Source organism: Entelurus aequoreus, linkage group LG28 (genome assembly GCF_033978785.1).
Source record: "Entelurus aequoreus isolate RoL-2023_Sb linkage group LG28, RoL_Eaeq_v1.1, whole genome shotgun sequence".
Taxonomy (NCBI): domain Eukaryota; kingdom Metazoa; phylum Chordata; class Actinopteri; order Syngnathiformes; family Syngnathidae; genus Entelurus; species Entelurus aequoreus.
In genome coordinates, this window is record NC_084758.1 from 35087714 (window position 1) to 35110996 (window position 23283).

Genomic DNA, 23283 nt, shown 5'->3' on the forward strand with positions numbered 1-23283 from the left:
TGTGTGTGTGTGTGTGTGTGTGTGTGTGTGCGTGCGTCCGTCCGTGCGTCGGTACCCACCATGTAAACATGTGACTGTGTGTGTGTGCGTGTGTGTGTGAGTGTGTGTGTGTGTGTGTGTGTGTGTGTGTGTGTGTGTGTGTGTGCGTGCGTCCGTCCGTGCGTCGGTACCCACCATGTAAACATGAGACTGTGTGTGTGTGTGTGTGTGTGTGTGTGTGTGTGTGTGTGTGTGTGTGTGTGCGCGTCGGTACCCACCATGTAATCATGAGACAGTGTGTGTGGGTGCGTGTATGTGCATCGGTACCCACCATGTAAACATGAGACTGTGTGTGTGTGTGTGTGTGTGTGTGTGTGTGTGTGTGTGTGTGTGTGTGTGTGTGTACTGTACTCTATGTATTTGTGTATGTTTAATTTTCTACTTATTATGTACATACATTTGTATATGTAGTACATGTTTTGTACATTTATACAATAATGTAAACTGAATGAAAATAGCTTGAGCAATTAGCAAGATATGATTTATTTTCAATTAGGATGAGTTACCTTCATTGAGTACTTTGCTGTCCTTAATAATGGCCAACTCACAGAACTTACTACTATGTGTGTACGGTCAAATCTACCTAGCAACAGCAGTCGGTCCTTACAACTACAAAAGTAAAATATTTGTTTTACTTTGCGTGTTTTGCATTCTGAAGTGAGGTTGCAACTCTCTACTCCCATCTAGTGCTAGATATATTTTTTTCATCATTCTAGCTATAGTGGAAAGGGGGGCCCTCACAACCTACTGACTAAACGTGGGTCCACACAAAGTAGGCAAGACATGTATGTGTGTTTGTACTCGCACAAAATGACAAAGCTACGAACAATGGGAGACCGGGCTTTTCTGCGGAGGTGTGTGGAACGCTCTCCCTGACCACCTGAGGGCACCACAGACTGTGGATGCCTTTTAAATAAGGCTTAAAAACCCTTCTTTTTAAAAAAGCATTTTTTTAGATGTATGCATACTAGTTTGAGCTATTTGGCTGTTCTAGTTTTTATTTTTATTAATTATTTTTTATTTTGAGGTTGTTTACTCAATGCTTTTATAAATAAAATATATTATTATTATTATTGTCGTAAGATATATTAAAACACAGTAATCACGTGATAATTATACAAAATGTTGTTCAATTGTCAACAATAAAGTTGAACTTGTATCTCAGATCCAGAAGAGGAACCCAAATTTGAGTTTGGTGTGGATCCAAGGCCGACCCTCCCTCGGACCCGTCCTCACCAGCAGACTCCACATGAGGTCCGGGGTCGGCAGGATGGACCTGGGCAGGACCATGAGGTAGAACAGACTCCACATGGGGTCCGGGGTCGGCAGGATGGACCTGGGCAGGACCATGAGGTGGAATCTGACATCCATTTCCATGACGAGGACTTCCCGCTGGACCCGAGCATGGTGGCCTCTAAAAAGAAGAAGAAGAAGGCGGCGCTGAAAGGCCAACATAAGATCTACGGTACGCCAGACGGGGAGGAACCCAGCAGCGACATCCATTGCTTGGGCTGCGGCAGCATCCTGCACTGCCGGGACGCGGTGGCCCCCGGGTACCTGCCCAGCGAGAAGTACAGGGTCCTGCTGCAGGAGAAAGGTCTGAGCGGCGCCACCTGCCAGCGCTGCCACCTCCTGCGCCATCACCAAAAGGCCGTCAGAGTCCAAATGTCCAAGGAGGAGTTCCGCCACGTGGTGCAGACCATCCGCTCTAAGAGGGCGCTGGTACTTCTTTGCGTGGACCTCCTGGACGTCCCGGACTCCGTGGTTCCCGACCTAGCGGAGTTGGTGGGCGCCAACAAACACATCGTGGTCCTCGGCAACAAGATCGATCTCCTCCCTGGAGACTCTCCCAACTACCTGCAGCGCATCAAGCGCCAGCTCTCTCAGTACTGCCAGGAGGCCGGTTTCGGGAGCCAGGTGACCGACGTCCACCTGGTCAGCGCCAAGACCGGATACGGGATCGAGGGTCTGATCTCTAGCCTGCAGAGCACCTGGAAGTACAAAGGCGACGTCTACCTGGTGGGGAGCGCCAACGCGGGCAAGTCCACGCTCTTCAACACGTTGCTGGAGTCCGACTTCTGCAAATCCAAAACCTCCAGCGATCGTAAAGCCACCATTTCCCCCTGGCCTGGTGAGTTCTCATACATCCACAAAGCATGCTGGGAGATCTCATCACCTTTTTATAGTGCACTTCTTCTCAAGTAGTCAGTATTAGTGATTATGGAGGCTCAGATGGGACAATAGTAGGGGTGTAACGCTACACAAACATTTGGGTTCGGTACGTACCTCGGTTTAGAGGTCACGCTTCGGTTCATTTTCGGTACAGTAAGAACATTTTTGGGTTATTTATTTACCAAATTTACAAAATGTTCCACCAAAAATATTTTTCTTCGTGTAATATTTGATGTGAAGTAATGGGAACCTTGGATAGGTCAATAATTCTGAACAGCTTTGTTTTATTAGTCAACATTGCAACTTTTTCTAAATGACATTTAACCTTAAAGCTTTTTTATGTCACTTTTGTCATGTTTTTGTTTATTTGAATAGTATTTTTAGAATGTTCCGTGGGCCTTTAAAACATTATCTGTGGGCCGCAAATGGCCTCCGGGGCACACTTTTGACACCCCTGCTATAGATAATAAAAAAAATTAAATGTGATAAATCTAAGGATAAAAAGCAGAGCCTGGCGACGCATGCGCGTTTATCATAACTCTCTCACTCTCTCTGTCTCTGCCCCTCCCTCACCAATGCTGCTGCTTTGTTTTGTTTTGTTTTCAACCCCTTCTTAACCCTGAACGTACATTGAAAACACACGCAACCCTAACTCAAAATGCCGGACATTTTTGGCATTTAAGAAACTCCGCCCTGACAGCTCCGCAAAAGAGGACGTATGGTCAGTCTATCCTAGCCCGTTAGCTGCTAGCATGCCGTGTGTTGTGCCTCGGTGTGCATTGTTTACACAACGTACGTTACGCTACTTAATATGTCCGTGTGGAAACTAGGGATGATACTCGAAACCGGTTTTCCCGGTTGTTTGATAAGAAAAGAACCGAGTCTCGGACTCGAATCCCTTTTTGAGAACCGGTACCCGTTATCGAGACCACTATAGTAAAGGAAAAGAGTTGATTCTTTATTGGAATCCCGTCCCGACCAGAAATGCTCCGTGGGACATCACAAGAAATGACGTCACGTAGCTCAGTCATTAGGCGCAGATAGCGAAAGCAGGAAAAACAATGGACGGGAAAAAGCGCTCCAAGGTGTAATAAAGTTCAAAACAAAAGCTATAATCCATCGAATAACTTTACTGAGAGATTTGAGCAGGGTACAAACACATGACGAACACTTTTACCACCAACCGGAAACATAGCAACCAGGCTAGCAACGCACCTCCTTTACGGCAGCTGTCGCAACCTTCTTAAAACAACCGCAGCACATACATATATATACAACACTGCAGCACATACATATATATACAACATATCTCCCTTTTTTAACTTTTGTTTTTCACACTGTATATGTGTTGTCTGTCTAATTATAAATAATGCAGACGAGGCGTGTTGGCTGACTTCTTGACGTTTACTTTCACGGGTGACGACATGCAACAACACTTTTCGGGGCTACCGCGCATGCTCGTCACTCCCGTTGCATGCTGGGTAGTGTAGTTGTTATATTCCCTAGCTCATAACATCTTTCCCCCTATAAAGAAATAATGTTGACTCAATAAAGTGTATTTCTTTTTTTAGCTTTAACTTTTCATTTATTAGCATGGTAACCACATTTGCAAACAACTTTTCTCTTCATAGAATTTTCTTTCAATAAATAAAGTGCAAAAATGTCAAAGCATCATAACAAACAGTTATGTCAAATAGCAGCAGAAGTGCACTTTTTGGAGAGCTGTATTATTTTCAGTTTTGTGCCCAAGGGACTGATTTTATTTAACACTATATTATTATTTATACACCTATAGTGATCACAGAGACAGCTTGTTTTTGTGTTACTGTATATATTTGTTTCTCTGAAAAATCCCACTTAATATACTTTGGGTAACAACAGTCAATATTTATTTATTTTATTTTATTTTTTTAGGTGGGTAACAGTCAATATTTATTTATTTATTAGATTTAATTTTTTTATTATATAATAAAAGTGAGCTTTTGTTAAACCAAATATTGTGTGTTTTTTTCCATATACAACAACCTATCTGGACTCCATAAGAGAATCGATAAGGAATCGGTTCGATAAGAGGATTCGATAGTAGACTCGAACTCAATAATTTCTTATCAAACATCATCCCTAGTCATGATACACCATATATATGTGGATATGTTTAGTCCATGTCAGGATACACCATATATATGTGGATATGTTTAGTCCATGTCACGATACACCATATATATGTGGATATGTTTAGTCCATGTCACGATACACCATATATATGTGGATATGTTTAGTCCATGTCACGATACACCATATATATGTGGATATGTTTAGTCCATGTCACGATACACCATATATATGTGGATATGTTTAGTCCATGTCACGATACACCATATATATGTGGATATGTTTAGTCCATGTCACGATACACCATATATATGTGGATATGTTTAGTCCATGTCACGATACACCATATATATGTGGATATGTTTAGTCCATGTCAGGATACACCATATATATGTGGATATTTAGCTTTAGCCTTGAATGAACACTTGATGCATATAATCCCAGCAGTATGATGATTCTATGTGTCTACATTCAAACATTCTTCTTCATACTGCATTAATATATGCTACTTTTAAACTTCCATGCAGAGAGGGAAATCACAACTAAAAGTGTATTTATTAAACAGTTATTAAGCAGTGGCACAAACATTCATGTCATTTCAAAACAGAAAGTGCAAGATTGTCAGAGACATTTTAAAACAAGCTATTAGTGCACTTTTGTGCATGATGTCACTAAGATGACATATCCAAACAACACTAAATTAAAGTGCACTTTTTGTACAGAACGCCACTACAATAGTTTAAAACAAATAAAGTGCACTTTTGTGCATGATGTCACACAAGATATTTCAATAAGTGTCATATAAAAATGAGCTGCATAATAGGACATCAAATAGTGTACGTCCTTCGCTATGTGGTAGGTTCCTGCGGACGTTATCTCCTTCTGTTGTGGACTATTTGTTTCATACCGTGTCGATCTGGAAATGGTTGCTTGGGCATTTTGTGGGTGTGGCACCGAACGGAGATGTTGACATGCAGAGTTTCAAGCACTCTTCATTCTCTAAAGCAGGGGTCACCAACGCGGTGCCCGCGGGCACCAGGTAGCCCGTAAGGACCAGATGAGTAGCCCGCTGGCCTGTTCTAAAAATAGCTCAAATAGCAGCACTTACCAGTGAGCTGCCTCTATTTTTTACATTTTATTTATTTACTAGCAAGCTGGTCTCGCTTTGCTCGACATTTTTAATTCTAAGAGAGACAAAACTGAAATAGAATTTGAAAATCCAAGAAAATATTTTAAAGACTTGGTCTTCACTCGTTTAAATAAATTCATTAATTTTTTTACTTTGCTTCTTATAACTTTCAGAAAGACAATTTTAGAAAAAAAAAAAGAAAAAGATTTTAGGATTTTTAAACACATATACCTTTTTACCTTTTAAATTCCTTCCTCTTCTTTCCTGACAATTTAAATCAATGTTCAAGCAAATTAATTGTTTTTATTGTAAAGAATAATAAATACATTTTAATTTAATTCTTCATTTTAGCTTCTGTTTTTTCGACGAAGAATATTTGTGAAATATTTTTTCAAACTTATTATGATTTAAAATTCAAAAAAAATATTCTGGCAAATCTAGAAAATCTGTAGAATCAAATTTAAATCTTATTTCAAAGTCTTTTGAATTTCTTTTAAAATTTTGTTCTGGAAAATCTCGAAGAAATAATGATTTGTCTTTGTTAGAAATATAGCTTGGTCCAATTTGTTATATATTCTAACAAAGTGCAGATTGGATTTTAACCTATTTAAAACATGTCATCAAAATTGTAAAATTAATCTTAATCAGAAAAAATTACTAATGATGTTCCATAAATTCTTTTTTTAATTTTTTCAAAAAGATTCAAATTAGCTAGTTTTTCTCTTCTTTTTTTCGGTTGAATTTTGAATTTTAAAGAGTCGAAATTGAAGATAAACTATGTTTCAAAATGTAATTGTCATTTCGTTCGTGTTTTCTCCTCTTTTAAACCGTTCAATTAAGTGTAAATATCATTAATTATTAATAATAACATAGAGTTAAAGGTAAATTGAGCAAATTGGCTATTTCTGGCAATTTATTGAAGTGTGTATCAAACTGGTAGCCCTTCGCATTAATCACTACCCAAGAAGTAGCTCTTGCTTTCAAAAAGGTTGCTGACCCCTGCTCTAAAGGGTGACTTTTCAAATGATGCTACAAATTAGCAGTAATGTTACTTTTGTAGCAACACTTTTGCCGCATACTTGACATATTACGGTTGTCTGTTCAACATCTTCCCGCCAGACGATGGTTGATTCTTCCTTCATTTGTTAGCAGATTGGCACCTTCTCTCTCTCGTATTACCACTCGCACCGCACCGCTAGCACCACAGCTAATGTTACCATGTCGCTACCTCTCTGCTCGGCGAGGGTGTATGACGTTGCACGCGTGACAGTATGACGTATGTAAGAAGGCGCGCTTGTTTTATGTCTCTGTGAGAAGGAGAGACAAGAAAGAGTGAGAAACGCATGTAGTGTAATGCCCGCAGCTAAAAGCAATTGTGTGAGAACGTATACTCCAATATCACCATATAGTCATTTTCTATATCGCACAAAGACAAACCCGCGATATATCCAGTATATTCCATATATCACCCAGCCCTACTTCATTCACAATCAATATGGATTCCAAATATTAAATAAATGCGATCAAAAGTCTGATTACTATGGATTCTATGGGAGCTGCTCTATTCTGCCTCTAAAGCCCTTAAATAGCATCCAGACACCTCCATTAAGGTTTTATATACATGATGTAAGTATATATGTCATGTAGTAACATTCATAATAACATGTCATATATACATGATGTAAGTATATATGTCATGTAGTAACATTCATAATAACATGTCATATATACATGATGTAAGTATATATGTCATGTAGTAACATTCATAACAACATGTAATATATACATGATGTAAGTATATATGTCATGTAGTAACATTCATAATAACATGTAATATATACATGATGTAAGTATATATGTCATGTAGTAACATTCATAATAACATGTAATATATACATGATGTAAGTATATATGTCATGTAGTAACATTCATAATAACATGTAATATATACATGATGTAAGTATATATGTCATGTAGTAACATTCATAATAACATGTAATATATACATGATGTAAGTATATATGTCATGTAGTAACATTCATAATTACATGTAATATATACATGATGTAAGTATATATGTCATGTAGTAACATTCATAATAACATGTAATATATACATGATGTAAGTATATATGTCATGTAGTAACATTCATAATAACATGTAATATATACATGATGTAAGTATATATGTCATGTAGTAACATTCATAATTACATGTAATATATACATGATGTAAGTATATATGTCATGTAGTAACATTCATAATAACATGTAATATATACATGATGTAAGTATATATGTCATGTAGTAACGGACACATGTATTGTAACATTTAATATTTACGCATTTTGATCATTTTAAGGATATGCGGCACATTAATTCCATAAACGTATCACGACGTTTGCTTTTTTTTAACATGACTGATTATTACTCAGTGCAGACTTTGAGAGCCCACAAACATAATAAAGCATCACTTACTGTACAAGGTCTGCTGTCATCAGGATGCCGACTGCTTGGATGTTCATATATTCCCATTTAGATGAAGAATGACTCATAATACCGTAATTTCCGGACTATAAGCCGCACCTGACTATAAGCCGCACCAGCTAAATTTAGGGGAAAATACAGATTGCTCCATATATAAGCCGCACCCGACCATAAGCCGCAGGGTTTTGATGTGTAATTAGCGTAGTATATAGGGGTTCCTGCTACCACGGAGGGGATTGTCGGGACAGAGATGACTGTTTGGGAACGCAAAGCGTCCCATTTATTAACAATAAATCTTTCAATCATTCAATCAAACTTTCACATCTTTGACATGGCGAACAGCATTCGTGCAGAGTACAAATAATACAACGCTGCAAAGTAATACAAAGTGCCCGCCTGTACGTTATCAAAATAACCAGCCTACCGGTATATGAAAAGTCAGTCTTTAATCATTGTGTCATCGTCTTCCTCCTGCGTACTAAAACCAGCGAAATCCTCTTCGTCGGTGTCGGAGAAGAACAGGCCGTAAATAAGCCGCACCCTTGTATAAGCCGCAGGGACCAGAACCAGGGGAAAAAGTAGCGGCTTATAGTCCGGAAATTACGGTAATTTATTTCAGTCATTTCATTCAAAAAGTGAAACTTGTATATTATACACATTGTTTACTGACATATTCCAAATGTTTATTTCTTGTCGTTTTGATGGTTAGAACTGAAAACGAATGAAAATTCCAAATTTAGTATCTCAGAAAATGACATTACTCATGACCGATTAAAAAAGGACTTTAGAAATGTTGGTGAACTGAAAAGCATGAAGATGACCAGTACTTGACCAGTACTTCTTCTCTGGTGTTTGGACCCGCCCTCTGACTTTGACGGATAAAATACATTCTTCAAGTGCTGACACAAGATGTTCAAAATATAAAATAAATAATTAAATCACTAAATAAACAAATCAATAATAAAACAACACCACATGTTTGTATTTCCAATAATGATTAATAACACAAGCAAGTAATTATTTGAAGATGTATTTAATTTGCAGATATGTAGCAGCAGCAACTAATGCTGTTTGTTAAATGTTACCAATTATGCAGAATAACAAATAAATATCAGTGTTTTCACTCTAGGCGGGACATGAACAATTCTTGTTTGCTATGATGGAAGATAACCATTGTCATGTGACCATGTTGCATTCAGGGACCACTCTCAACCTGCTCAAATTCCCCATCATCAACCCCACGCCGTACAGAATGTTCCGGCGGCAGAAGCGTCTTGGAGAATGGGACCGGCAGACGGAAGATCAGCTGCCGCCTGACGAAGTGAAGAGGCTGCAAGACTTCCGTCGCCAGGGATACTTAGTGGGTAAAGTAAGGGGCGGGGCTACATGGAGAAATGTTTAAAACTATTTGGATTTGAAATGAAAAAAATAGACAAGCGGTAGAAAATGGATGGATGGATGGGTTATGAAACCAAAAAAAAGTTTGGGTTTATTTTTTGGTTCGTAACACCAAAAAAATTGCAACCCAAAAAAGATTTGTAACAAAAAAAGTATTTTGAATTTAAAAAAAATATTTTCAAACAAAAAAAGGTTCGCAAACAAGAACAAAAAATTGGCAACTGGAAAATAATTGCAACCAAAAATAAATGGATTTGAAAGAAAAAAAGATTTTTGTGACCCCAAATTTTTTTTTTGCCAAAAAGAATGGTTTGGAAATTTAAATATAATCAAACCAACCCAAATTGTTGGTTACAAATAATTGATATATTTATTTGTGGTTACACCTTCAGTTCTATCTTGTGGGCGGGGCCTCCTTTAAACAATTATTTTTATTGGCCAGTATCCACCGACCACCAGTCTTTAGTATTTTGCGTGTGAAACAGACCAATAAAAAGGCTTCTAACATTGTTCAGAGGAGGCCCCGCCCACAAGATTGAAGTGGAGTCGTATATAGAAATGATTTCAATTTTGTTTGAATAAAAGACACAATAGAGCATGTGTGTACTTCCAGGTCGTGTGGGGAGAACTTTCCTGCCCACAGTCCAACCGAGAGGGATCTCATTTGACCCCGACAGTTTAGCTTTTGGGGAGAACAGCGAGGAAGAACGGAGCACGGGTGAGAAATGTGAGGTCTGTGATTGGTGGATGGTGTGGTAACTGATGAAGATTTCCACAGAGAAAGAAGACTCGGCAGACGAGTTCACCTACAACGAGCTGAAAGGCGCTCACTGGCTGTTCGACACACCAGGAATCATGAAGGAGCACGACGTGAGGACCAGACTCTGACACTTTCATACAGCTCCTTGCTAACCACCGTCCATTGTCCACAGCTCCTCTCTAACCACCGTCCATTGTTCATACAGCTCCTCGCTAACCACCGTCCATTGTCCACAGCTCCTTGCTAACCACCGTCCATTGTTCATACAGCTCCTCTCTAACCACCGTCCATTGTTCATACAGCTCCTCTCTAACCACCGTCCATTGTTCATACAGCTCCTCTCTAACCACCGTCCATTGTTCATACAGCTCCTCTCTAACCACCGTCCATTGTTCATACAGCTCCTCGCTAACCAACGTCCATTGTTCATACAGCTCCTCGCTAACCACCGTCCATTGTTCATACAGCTCCTCGCTAACCACCGTCCATTGTTCATACAGCTCCTCTCTAACCACCGTCCATTGTTCATACAGCTCCTCGCTAACCACCGTCCATTGTTCATACAGCTCCTCACTAACCACCGTCCATTGTTCATACAGCTCCTCGCTAACCACCGTCCATTGTTCATACAGCTCCTCTCTAACCACCGTCCATTGTTCATACAGCTCCTCGCTAACCACCGTCCATTGTTCATACAGCTCCTCGCTAACCACCGTCCATTGTCCACAGCTCCTCGCTAACCACCGTCCATTGTCCACAGCTCCTCGCTAACCACCGTCCATTGTTCATACAGCTCCTCTCTAACCACCGTCCATTGTTCATACAGCTCCTCGCTAACCACCGTCCATTGTTCATACAGCTCCTCTCTAACCACCGTCCATTGTTCATACAGCTCCTCGCTAACCACCGTCCATTGTTCATACAGCTCCTCGCTAACCACCGTCCATTGTTCATACAGCTCCTCGCTAACCACCGTCCATTGTTCATACAGCTCCTCTCTAACCACCGTCCATTGTTCATACAGCTCCTCGCTAACCACCGTCCATTGTTCATACAGCTCCTCGCTAACCACCGTCCATTGTCCACAGCTCCTCGCTAACCACCGTCCATTGTTCATACAGCTCCTCGCTAACCACCGTCCATTGTTCATACAGCTCCTCGCTAACCACCGTCCATTGTTCATACAGCTCCTCGCTAACCACCGTCCATTGTTCATACAGCTCCTCTCTAACCACCGTCCATTGTTCATACAGCTCCTCGCTAACCACCGTCCATTGTTCATACAGCTCCTCGCTAACCACCACCCATTGATCATACAGCTCCTCGCTAACCACCGTCCATTGTCCATACAGCTCCTCGCTAACCACCATCCATTGTTCATACAGCTCCCCGCTAACCACCGCCCATTGTCCATACAGCTCCTCGCTAACCACCGTCCATTGTTCATACAGCTCCTCGCTAACCACCGCCCATTGTTCATACAGTTCCTCGCTAACCACCGTCCATTGTTCATACAGTTCATCGCTAACCACCGTCCATTGTTCATACAGCTCCTCGCTAACCACCGTCCATTGTCCATACAGCTCCTCGCTAACCACCGTCCATTGTTCATACAGCTCCCCGCTAACCACCGCCCATTGTCCATACAGCTCCTCGCTAACCACCGCCCATTGTTCATACAGCTCCTCGCTAACCACCGCCCATTGTTCATACAGTTCATCGCTAACCACCGTCCATTGTCCATACAGCTCCCCGCTAACCACCGTCCATTGTTCATACAGCTCCTCGCTAACCACCGTCCATTGTTCATACAGCTCCTCGCTAACCACCGCCCATTGTTCATACAGTTCCTCGCTAACCACCGTCCATTGTTCATACAGCACCTCGCTAACCACCGTCCATTGTTCATACAGCTCCTCGCTAACCACCGCCCATTGTTCATACAGTTCCTCGCTAACCACCGTCCATTGTTCATACAGTTCATCGCTAACCACCGTCCATTGTTCATACAGTTCCTCGCTAACCACCGTCCATTGTTCATACAGCTCCTCGCTAACCACCGTCCATTGTTCATACAGCTCCTCGCTAACCACCGTCCATTGTTCATACAGCTCTTCGCTAACCACCGTCCATTGTTCATACAGCTCCTCGCTAACCACCGTCCATTGTCCATACAGCTCCTCGCTAACCACCGTCCATTGTTCATACAGCTCCTTGCTAACCACCGTCCATTGTTCATACAGCTCCTTGCTAACCACCGTCCATTGTCCGCAGCTACTCGCTAACCACCGTCCGTTGTCTGCAGGTCATGGCTCTGCTGAATGAACAGGAAGTGAAAGCCCTGGTTTCTACGCGGGCTATCGTACCTCGCACCTTCGTACTCAAGCCCGGAATGAGTCTCTTTGTGGGAGCTCTCGCTCGGATCGACTTCCTGCAGGTGGGCAACTTTTATTTTTGAAAACTTGACTTTGAACTTCAGTCGTCTCTCGTTGATTGCGGCAATTGCTTCCAAGCCTGACCTTGGTTATCTATTTCCCGCAAAGTAAAAACTGTCTAAATATGTTCTTTAAGCTAATTAGAGCCTGTAAACATGACATAACTTCCAGACACCTTGAGTGTGTTCTACTCGAGACTACAGTACTCACTGGCAGGATCCTCCAAGCATCACCCAGCCGCTACAACACGGCTACTACCCTGGAAATACTTCATCCCATTCCTCTAAGTTACAACTGTGCTTTTTAATTTAACAAAATTCACAGTCCATGTGTGTTTGAAAGTCCCCTCTACGTTGACCAGATGGGTTTTGGAGTCCCAACTGCTGCAGGCACACCCCTCGCCTCCATCTGCCCGTCCTGTCTCCCGGGAGCGGCTTCATCCTGACGGGCTGGCCGAAGTTCAGCTCCGGCAGATCCCTCGCCGATTTGTCATACACTAACTTCGCCGCCTGATGCTTCCCCCTCAGCTTGTCGGGAACCCCTGTGATGACCTGAGGTGCAAGGAGCTGGTCGGCCACCGGAAGAAGGGTTCTCAGCCTTCGTGACACGAGCCACTGTGCTGGGCTGCAATGCATGCCCTCAGTGGCCGTGTTTCGCCAATGCAGAATGGCCTTCCAGGGGTCCTTTTTGGCACGGTCAGCCTTTTTGCACAAGCCTTTCACAATCTACATAGGTAGTAGTGGAAGCGTTGACAGGCGAACACGATGCTCAGGCACTCCTTTTCTATCTGTGCGTAGTTTTGTTCCGTCTGGGTCATGGCGCGGTAGGCAAAAGTGACAGGCTGCCCTTCCTGTAGCAGACAGCATCCCAGGCCTGTCTGACTGGAGTCGCTCTGTATGGTGACTGGCTTGATGGCGTCATAATAACGCAAGACCGGTACTGCTGTGACCAGTGTCTTCATTTTCTTCATGGCAGCATCATGTTTTGGCAGCCAGTGCCACGTCACGTCTTTGTCTAGCAGCCTTCTCAATGGTTCACATACCTCTGACAGGTGGGGCATGAATCTGGAAAGATAGTTCACAAAGCCAACACACCGTCTGTGGGGTTCGGCATGTCCAGAACCGCCCTGACTTTGTCAGGGTCAGCCTTGAGGCCCTCGGCGGACAGTATATGGCCGTGGAAACGGACCTCCTTCCCTCGGAACTGCAACTTTTTCAGGCTCAGCCTGAGCTTAACTTCTCTGTATCTGTCTATCAGGGCAATGAGGTTTGGGTCATGGTCGCGGTTGGCCTCATCGTCCGTATCCCCGCAGCCAACTATGAGGATATTATCGGCTATGGGTTCAAGCCCAGTTAATCCAGCTAGGAGCTCATGTTGCTTTCTCTGGTACAGTTCCGGAGCATCTGACACACCATAGGGGAGCTTCAGCCACCGTTTTCTGCCCCATGGTGTCCAGAACATTGTCGTCAGGCTACTCTCCTCACCCAGTCGGCACTGCAGCAATGCATCACGTGCATCCACCAGTGTGAATATACGCGCCTTTGGCAGCTTTTACAGCACGTCATTTAAAGTGGGCATGAGGTAGTGGGACCGGTTGAGTGGCTTCGGGTCAATGCATAATCTCAATTTATCTGTTTTTTTCACTATGACCAGATTGCTGATCCAGTCTGTGGGCTGTATGACTGTGGTTAAATGTCCATCCTTTTCGTATCGATCGAGCTGTGCTTTAATAGCTGCCTTGAGGGCCACTGGAACATTCCTGGGGGCACACTGCACAGGCGCCACACTGCTGTCCAGCTCAAAGTGAACATCACCAGGCAGGGAATCAACTGGGCCGGTGAACACGTCGTGGTATGTGTTGATGAGACGCTCTTTGGTCAGCTCTCCCATCCTGCAGTGTTCCACCATATTTAGCTCCTCAGGAATGGTGAATCGTATCAGGCCCAGTCTCTCACATGTCTCCCCTGAAAGCAAGGGCCTCTGGCCTGTATGCACAACCTCAAAGTCCAGCTTGTGTGTTCTGCCCCTAATGACACACTGTGTGCTGTGTGAGTTCATCAACTCACTGTTGTACAGCTTCAATCTGGTGAGACTCTTCTGAAGAGGCGTTCTGGGCGCCAGTCTCATCTTGTCCTTCATGCTCATCACATTGCAGGTGGCTCCAGAGTCGAGCTTGCACCTCTGGACCCCCTGTTGCAGTGGCAGATTGACAAACCACTTCTTCCCTTGCGTGTTCACAGCTCCCACGCTCTCTGCTGTGTACACATCTCCCTCATCTCCATCACTGTCCTCCTGTTCCCCTGTCGACGGGTCATCCACAGCGTTCAACGGGCGTGTGTGCTGACCCCTCTTCATGCATACTTTAGCAAAATGGTTGGCAGTTCCACAAGAGCGGCAGGATTTACCAACGTTTGTGGACAGCCAGTACTTCATCCATGGCCACCGGACCTGTGCCCCCCCCACCCCCTCCAGAAGGGAGAGGGGGGGACACAATCACAATCACCCTGTAACGCTAACTTCCTACTCACCATTTACCCTGCAAGCTAACTTCCTACTCACCATTTACCCTGCAGGCTAACTTCCTACTCACCATTTACCCTGCAGGCTAACTTCCTACTCACCATTTACCCTGCAAGCTAACTTCTGTTGCGTCGACCAGCTCTTCCTCCCAGGGCATCTAAGTTACTGGTCAATCCCAAGTTCTTTCGATGACATATATGCTGAGTAAGAAGGACCATCAAGACAGAATTGGAATATTTTCAAGTTTTACTAAGGCTTTAGGAGGTCAACTTAACCGATACATTCATATCGGCTACTCTAGTTGATCTGATCTAACATAATAGTGAGAGTCCAGTCCATAGTGGATCTAACATAATAGTGTGAGAGTCCAGTCCATAGTGGATCTAACATAATAGTGAAAGTCCAGTCCATAGTAGATCTAACATAATAGTGAGAGTCCAGTCCATAGTGGATCTAACATAATAGTGAGAGTCCAGTCCATAGTGGATCTAACATAATAGTGAGAGTCCAGTCCATAGTGGATCCAACATAATAGTGTGAGTCCAGTCCATAGTGGATCTAACATAATAGTGAGAGTCCAGTCCATAGTGGATCTAACATAATAGTGAAAGTCCAGTCCATAGTAGATCTAACATAATAGTGAGAGTCCAGTCCATAGTGGATCTAACATAATAGTGAGAGTCCAGTCCATAGTGGATCTAACATAATAGTGAAAGTCCAGTCCATAGTAGATCTAACATAATAGTGAAAGTCCAGTCCATAGTAGATCTAACATAATAGTGTGAGAGACCAGTCCATAGTGGATCTAACATAATAGTGAAAGTCCAGTCCATAGTGGATCTAACATAATAGTGAAAGTCCAGTCCATAGTGGATCTAACATAATAGTGTGAGAGTCCAGTCCATAGTGGATCTAACATAATAGTGAAAGTCCAGTCCATAGTGGATCTAACATAATAGTGTGAGTCCAGTCCATAGTGGATCTAACATAATAGTGAGAGTCCAGTCCATAGTGGATCTAACATAATAGTGAAAGTCCAGTCCATAGTGGATCTAACATAATAGTGTGAGTCCAGTCCATAGTGGATCTAACATAATAGTGAGAGTCCAGTCCATAGTGGATCTAACATAATAGTGAGAGTCCAGTCCATAGTGGATCTAACATAATAGTGAGAGTCCAGTCCATAGTGGATCTAACATAATAGTGAAAGTCCAGTCCATAGTGGATCTAACATAATAGTGAAAGTCCAGTCCATAGTGGATCTAACATAATAGTGTGAGTCCAGTCCATAGTGGATCTAACATAATAGTGAGAGTCCAGTCCATAGTGGATCTAACATAATAGTGAGAGTCCAGTCCATAGTGGATCTAACATAATAGTGAAAGTCCAGTCCATAGTAGATCTAACATAATAGTGAGAGTCCAGTCCATAGTAGATCTAACATAATAGTGAGAGTCCAGTCCATAGTGGGGCCAGCAGGAAACCACCTCGAGCGGAGACGGGTCAGCAGCGCAGAGATGTCCCCAACCGATGCTTAGGCGAGCGGTCCACCCCGGATCCCGACTCTGGACAGCCAGTACTTCATCCATGGCCACCGGACCTGTGCCCCCCCCACCCCCTCCAGAAGGGAGAGGGGGGGACACAATCACAATCACCCTGTAACGCTAACTTCCTACTCACCATTTACCCTGCAAGCTAACTTCCTACTCACCATTTACCCTGCAGGCTAACTTCCTACTCACCATTTACCCTGCAAGCTAACTTCCTACTCACCATTTACCCTGCAAGCTAACTTCCTACTCACCATTTACCCTGCAGGCTAACTTCCTACTCACCATTTACCCTGCAAGCTAACTTCTGTTGCGTCGACCAGCTCTTCCTCCCAGGGCATCTAAGTTACTGGTCAATCCCAAGTTCTTTCGATGACATATATGCTGAGTAAGAAGGACCATCAAGACAGAATTGGAATATTTTCAAGTTTTACTAAGGCTTTAGGAGGTCAACTTAACCGATACATTCATATCGGCTACTCTAGTTGATCTGATCTAACATAATAGTGAGAGTCCAGTCCATAGTGGATCTAACATAATAGTGAAAGTCCAGTCCATAGTAGATCTAACATAATAGTGAGAGTCCAGTCCATAGTAGATCTAACATAATAGTGAGAGTCCAGTCCATAGTGGGGCCAGCAGGAAACCACCTCGAGCGGAGACGGGTCAGCAGCGCAGAGATGTCCCCAACCGATGCTTAGGCGAGCGGTCCACCCCGGATCCCGACTCTGGACAGCCAGTACTTCATCCATGGCCACCGGACCTGTGCCCCCCCCACCCCCTCCAGAAGGGAGAGGGGGGGACACAATCACAATCACCCTGTAACGCTAACTTCCTACTCACCATTTACCCTGCAAGCTAACTTCCTACTCACCATTTACCCTGCAGGCTAACTTCCTACTCACCATTTACCCTGCAGGCTAACTTCCTACTCACCATTTACCCTGCAAGCTAACTTCTGTTGCGTCGACCAGCTCTTCCTCCCAGGGCATCTAAGTTACTGGTCAATCCCAAGTTCTTTCGATGACATATATGCTGAGTAAGAAGGACCATCAAGACAGAATTGGAATATTTTCAAGTTTTACTAAGGCTTTAGGAGGTCAACTTAACCGATACATTCATATCGGCTACTCTAGTTGATCTGACATTCAAACGGAAAAGCCCACTAATTGCACACAATGAAATCCCCCATCTTCTCCTCGCAACACTGATAAGGAAAAAGAGTGGGGGTTGTAGTTCACATTCCAAGGGTGAAGACACTAACCAGGCATCTGAAATGTCGAAAGAAACTGGTAGAATATACAAAGGAAAAGTACTAGCTACTCTAAACATGGCTATGTAAAAAGAAAGAACTCTTGAACAAATATATGCATCCTCCACACTTCCTACTCACCATTTACCCTGCAAGCTAACTTCCTACTCACCATTTACCCTGCAAGCTAACATTGGCTGGATGTTTGTGTTGTGAACCAAAAAGTGAATTTTGTCTTTCAGGGCGAGCAGTCCTGCTGGTTCTCTGTGCTGACCTCCGCTTACCTACCTCTTCACCTCACCACTGTGGACAAGGCCGACAGTGTCTACCACAAACATGCTGGACATCAGCTGCTGGGGGTGAGAGGTCACAATGTCAGTGGTCAAGTGGGGGTCATGGTGGGGAGAGGTCACAATGTCAGTGGTCAAGTGGGGGTCATGGTGGGGAGAGGTCACAATGTCAGTGGTCAAGTGGGGGTCATGGTGGGGAGAGGTCACAATGTCAATGGTCAAGTGGGGGTCATGGTGGGGAGAGGTCACAATGTCAGTGGTCAAGTGGGGGGTTCAAGGTGGTGTGGGGGTGAGAGTCACAATGTCAGTGGTCAAGTGGGGGTCATGGTGGGGAGAGGTCACAATGTCAGTGGTCAAGTGGGGGTTCATGGTGGTGTGGGGGTGAGGTCACAATGTCAGTGGTCAAGTGGGGGGTTCAAGGTGGTGTGGGGGTGAGAGGTCACAATGTCAGTGGTCAAGTGGGGGTCATGGTGGGGAGAGGTCACAATGTCAGTGGTCAAGTGGGGGGTTCAAGGTGGTGTGGGGGTGAGAGGTCACAATGTCAGTGGTCAAGTGGGGGTCATGGTGGGGAGAGGTCACAATGTCAGTGGTCAAGTGGGGGTTCATGGTGGTGTGGGGGTGAGGTCACAATGTCAGTGGTCAAGTGGGGGGTTCATAGCGGTGTGGGGGTGAGAGGTCACAATGTCAGTGGTCAAGTGGGGGGTTCATAGCGGTGTGGGGGTGAGAGGTCACAATGTCAGTGGTCAAGTGGGGGTTCATGGTGGGGAGAGGTCACAATGTCAGTGGTCAAGTGGGGGTTCATGGTGGTGTGGGGGTGAGGTCACAATGTCAGTGGTCAAGTGGGGGGTTCATAGCGGTGTGGGGGTGAGAGGTCACAATGTCAGTGGTCAAGTGGGGGGTTCATAGCGGTGTGGGGGTGAGAGGTCACAATGTCAGTGGTCAAGTGGGGGTTATGGCGGTGTGGGGGTGAGAGGTCACAATGTCAGTGGTCAAGTGGGGGTTCATGGTGGTGTGGGGGTGAGAGGTCACAATGTCAGTGGTCAAGTGGGGGTCATGGTGGGGAGAGGTCACAATGTCAGTGGTCAAGTGGGGGGTTCAAGGTGGTGTGGGGGTGAGAGGTCACAATGTCAGTGGTCAAGTGGGGGTCATGGTGGGGAGAGGTCACAATGTCAGTGGTCAAGTGGGGGGTTCAAGGTGGTGTGGGGGTGAGAGGTCACAATGTCAGTGGTCAAGTGGGGGTCATGGTGGGGAGAGGTCACAATGTCAGTGGTCAAGTGGGGGGTTCAAGGTGGTGTGGGGGTGAGAGGTCACAATGTCAGTGGTCAAGTGGGGGTTCATGGTGGGGAGAGGTCACAATGTCAGTGGTCAAGTGGGGGTTCATGGTGGTGTGGGGGTGAGGTCACAATGTCAGTGGTCAAGTGGGGGGTTCATAGCGGTGTGGGGGTGAGAGGTCACAATGTCAGTGGTCAAGTGGGGGGTTCATAGCGGTGTGGGGGTGAGAGGTCACAATGTCAGTGGTCAAGTGGGGGTTCATGGTGGGGAGAGGTCACAATGTCAGTGGTCAAGTGGGGGTTCATGGTGGTGTGGGGGTGAGGTCACAATGTCAGTGGTCAAGTGGGGGGTTCATAGCGGTGTGGGGGTGAGAGGTCACAATGTCAGTGGTCAAGTGGGGGGTTCATAGCGGTGTGGGGGTGAGAGGTCACAATGTCAGTGGTCAAGTGGGGGTTATGGCGGTGTGGGGGTGAGAGGTCACAATGTCAGTGGTCAAGTGGGGGGTTCAAGGTGGTGTGGGGGTGAGAGGTCACAATGTCAGTGGTCAAGTGGGGGTCATGGTGGGGAGAGGTCACAATGTCAGTGGTCAAGTGGGGGGTTCAAGGTGGTGTGGGGGTGAGAGGTCACAATGTCAGTGGTCAAGTGGGGGTCATGGTGGGGAGAGGTCACAATGTCAGTGGTCAAGTGGGGGGTTCAAGGTGGTGTGGGGGTGAGAGGTCACAATGTCAATGGTCAAGTGGGGGTCATGGTGGGGAGAGGTCACAATGTCAGTGGTCAAGTGGGGGGTTCAAGGTGGTGTGGGGGTGAGAGGTCACAATGTCAGTGGTCAAGTGGGGGTTCATGGTGGGGAGAGGTCACAATGTCAGTGGTCAAGTGGGGGTTCATGGTGGTGTGGGGGTGAGGTCACAATGTCAGTGGTCAAGTGGGGGGTTCATAGCGGTGTGGGGGTGAGAGGTCACAATGTCAGTGGTCAAGTGGGGGGTTCATAGCGGTGTGGGGGTGAGAGGTCACAATGTCAGTGGTCAAGTGGGGGTTCATGGTGGGGAGAGGTCACAATGTCAGTGGTCAAGTGGGGGTTCATGGTGGTGTGGGGGTGAGGTCACAATGTCAGTGGTCAAGTGGGGGGTTCATAGCGGTGTGGGGGTGAGAGGTCACAATGTCAGTGGTCAAGTGGGGGGTTCATAGCGGTGTGGGGGTGAGAGGTCACAATGTCAGTGGTCAAGTGGGGGTTATGGCGGTGTGGGGGTGAGAGGTCACAATGTCAGTGGTCAAGTGGGGGTTCATGGTGGTGTGGGGGTGAGGTCACAATGTCAGTGGTCAAGTGGGGGGTTCATAGCGGTGTGGGGGTGAGAGGTCACAATGTCAGTGGTCAAGTGGGGGTTCATGGTGGTGTGGGGGTGAGGTCACAATGTCAGTGGTCAAGTGGGGGGTTCATGGCGGTGTGGGTGTGAGAGGTCACAATGTCAGTGGTCATGGTGGTGTGGGGGTGAGAGGTCACAATGTCAGTGGTCATGGCGGTGTGGGGGTGAGAGGTCACAATGTCAGTGGTCATGGCGGTGTGGGGGTGAGAGGTCACAATGTCAGTGGTCAAGTGGGGGTTCATGGCGGTGTGGGTGTGAGAGGTCACAATGTCAGTGGTCATGGTGGTGTGGGGGTGAGAGGTCACAATGTCAGTGGTCATGGCGGTGTGGGGGTGAGAGGTCACAATGTCAGTGGTCATGGTGGTGTGGGGGTGAGAGGTCACAATGTCAGTGGTCATGGTGGTGTGGGGGTGAGAGGTCACAATGTCAGTGGTCATGGTGGTGTGGGGGTGAGAGGTCACAATGTCAGTGGTCATGGTGGTGTGGGGGTGAGAGGTCACAATGTCAGTGGTCATGGTGGTGTGGGGGTGAGAGGTCACAATGTCAGGGGTCATGGTGGTGTGGGGGTGAGGGGTCACAATGTCAGTGGTCATGGTGGTGTGGGGGTGAGAGGTCACAATGTCAGTGGTCATGGTGGTGTGGGGGTGAGAGGTCACAATGTCAGGGGTCATGGTGGTGTGGGGGTGAGAGGTCACAATGTCAGTGGTCATGGTGGTGTGGGGGGGGTGTCTGCAGGTGCCAGCAGGAGGAGCAGAGCGCATGAAGGACTTCCCGGCCTTGGTTCCTCAAGAGTTCCGGCTGGAAGGGCGCGGTCACACGGAGGCCGTGGCCGACATCAAGCTGTCGTCCGCAGGTACGCCACAAACGTGCGCCTGCAGGCGTCAGCCGCGCGGTTGTCATGGAAACCATTGCTGTGTGCAGGCTGGGTGGCGGTGACTGCGCGGCAGGGTCAGCAGCTGCTGCTGGCGGTCCACGGCCCGCCCTCGCTGGCCTACGGCCTGAGGACGCCGCCGCTGCTTCCACACGTGGTCTCGCTGAAGGGAGCGCGAATCCCCGGATCGGCCGCCTACAAAGCCAAGAGGCCGTCGGGGATGCTGGACCTCGGACTGTCCGCACGTGCGGCCTCCAGGCAGAAAGCCAAGGTCAAGAAGAAATGAGAGGAAGTGACGTTTGCACCTGGGGATAAGTTGATTGGCAACACTCTAGTGTGTGAATGTTGTCTGCGTGGGCCCTGTGATGAGGTGGTGACTTGTCCAGGGTGTACTCCGCCTTCCGCCCGAGTGTAGCTGAGATAGGCTCCAGCACCCCCCGCAACCCCAAAAGGGACAAGCGGTGGAAAATGGAGTTGTTGTCAACTAAAGAAAACATTTGATGACAAACTTTATTTGATGTGTGAAAAGTGCTCATTTCTATCAGACGTGAAACAAGCCACTTCATTTGGAACACATGCTGGGAATGTCTTGAATATTTTCCTCCCAAAAGAAACATTTGTGCTTCCATTACAGTGCAAATTGTGGTTTTCTTTGCTGAAATATTTACTGTTTTATGTTTATTAGGGATGTCTGATAATATCGGCCTGCCGATATTATCGGCCGATAAATGCGTTAAAATGTAATATTGGAAATTATCGGTATTGTTTTTTTTATAATCTGTATCGTTTTTTTTAAATTAAATCAACATAAAAAACACAAGATACACTTACAATTAGTGCACCAACCCAAAAAACCTCCCTCCCCCCATTTCTTCCTGTTATCAATATTCTGGTTCCTACATTATATATCAATATATATCAATACAGTCTGCAAGGGATACAGTCCGTAAGCACACATGATTGTGCGTGCTGCTGCTCCACTAATAGTACTAACCTTTAACAGTTAATTTTACTCATTTTCATTAATTACTAGTTTCTATGTAACTGTTTTTATATTGTTGTACTTTCTTTTTTATTCAAGAAAATGTTTTTAATTTAGTTATCTTATTTTATTATTTTTTTTAAAAAGTACCTTATCTTCACCATACATGGTTGTCCAAATTAGGCATAATAATGTGTTGATTCCACGACTGCATATATCGGTTGATATCGGTATCGGTAATTAAAGACTTGGACAATATCGGATATCGGCAAAAAGCCATTATCGGACATCCCTAATGTTTATACTCCATCACAATTGAGCTTTCATACATCATCAATAACAAATCTAAAAAAAATAAATTTGCTTTTATTTTGAAGGAAGTCACTAAATAATAGGCGTGGGAATCTTTGAGCACCTAACTTGTCATCCAATTCACTGGGTGATGATTCCACTCAACACTGTTTTATTTGGTATATTCATTATCAAAGTCTTTAAAAACTCATTCTGATAAATGAGGATGAATAAGAACATAAATGGCAGCCAAACTGCTGAGCAATAATTGTTAGACATCACCTTTCTTATCCAGGAGGTTCTGAACACATGACACCAGTTATTATAACTAATGTACCAAATAATATACTGCCTTCTAAATAA

At 45.1% G+C, this 23283-nt stretch overlaps 1 protein-coding gene across 1 annotated transcript; it reads left to right on the forward strand.

Annotated features, from left to right (window-relative positions):
- Positions 1-574: 574 nt before the first annotated feature.
- Positions 575-23278, forward strand: LOC133645071 (nitric oxide-associated protein 1-like). Its single transcript, XM_062039856.1, has 9 exons — positions 575-656; positions 1205-2170; positions 9138-9302; positions 9950-10054; positions 10115-10206; positions 12402-12533; positions 18096-18212; positions 21512-21629; positions 21698-23278. Exons 1-9 carry the CDS (start codon positions 575-577, stop codon positions 21931-21933), a joined length of 2013 nt encoding a protein of 670 aa, XP_061895840.1. The 3' UTR covers positions 21934-23278.
- Positions 23279-23283: the final 5 nt, after the last annotated feature.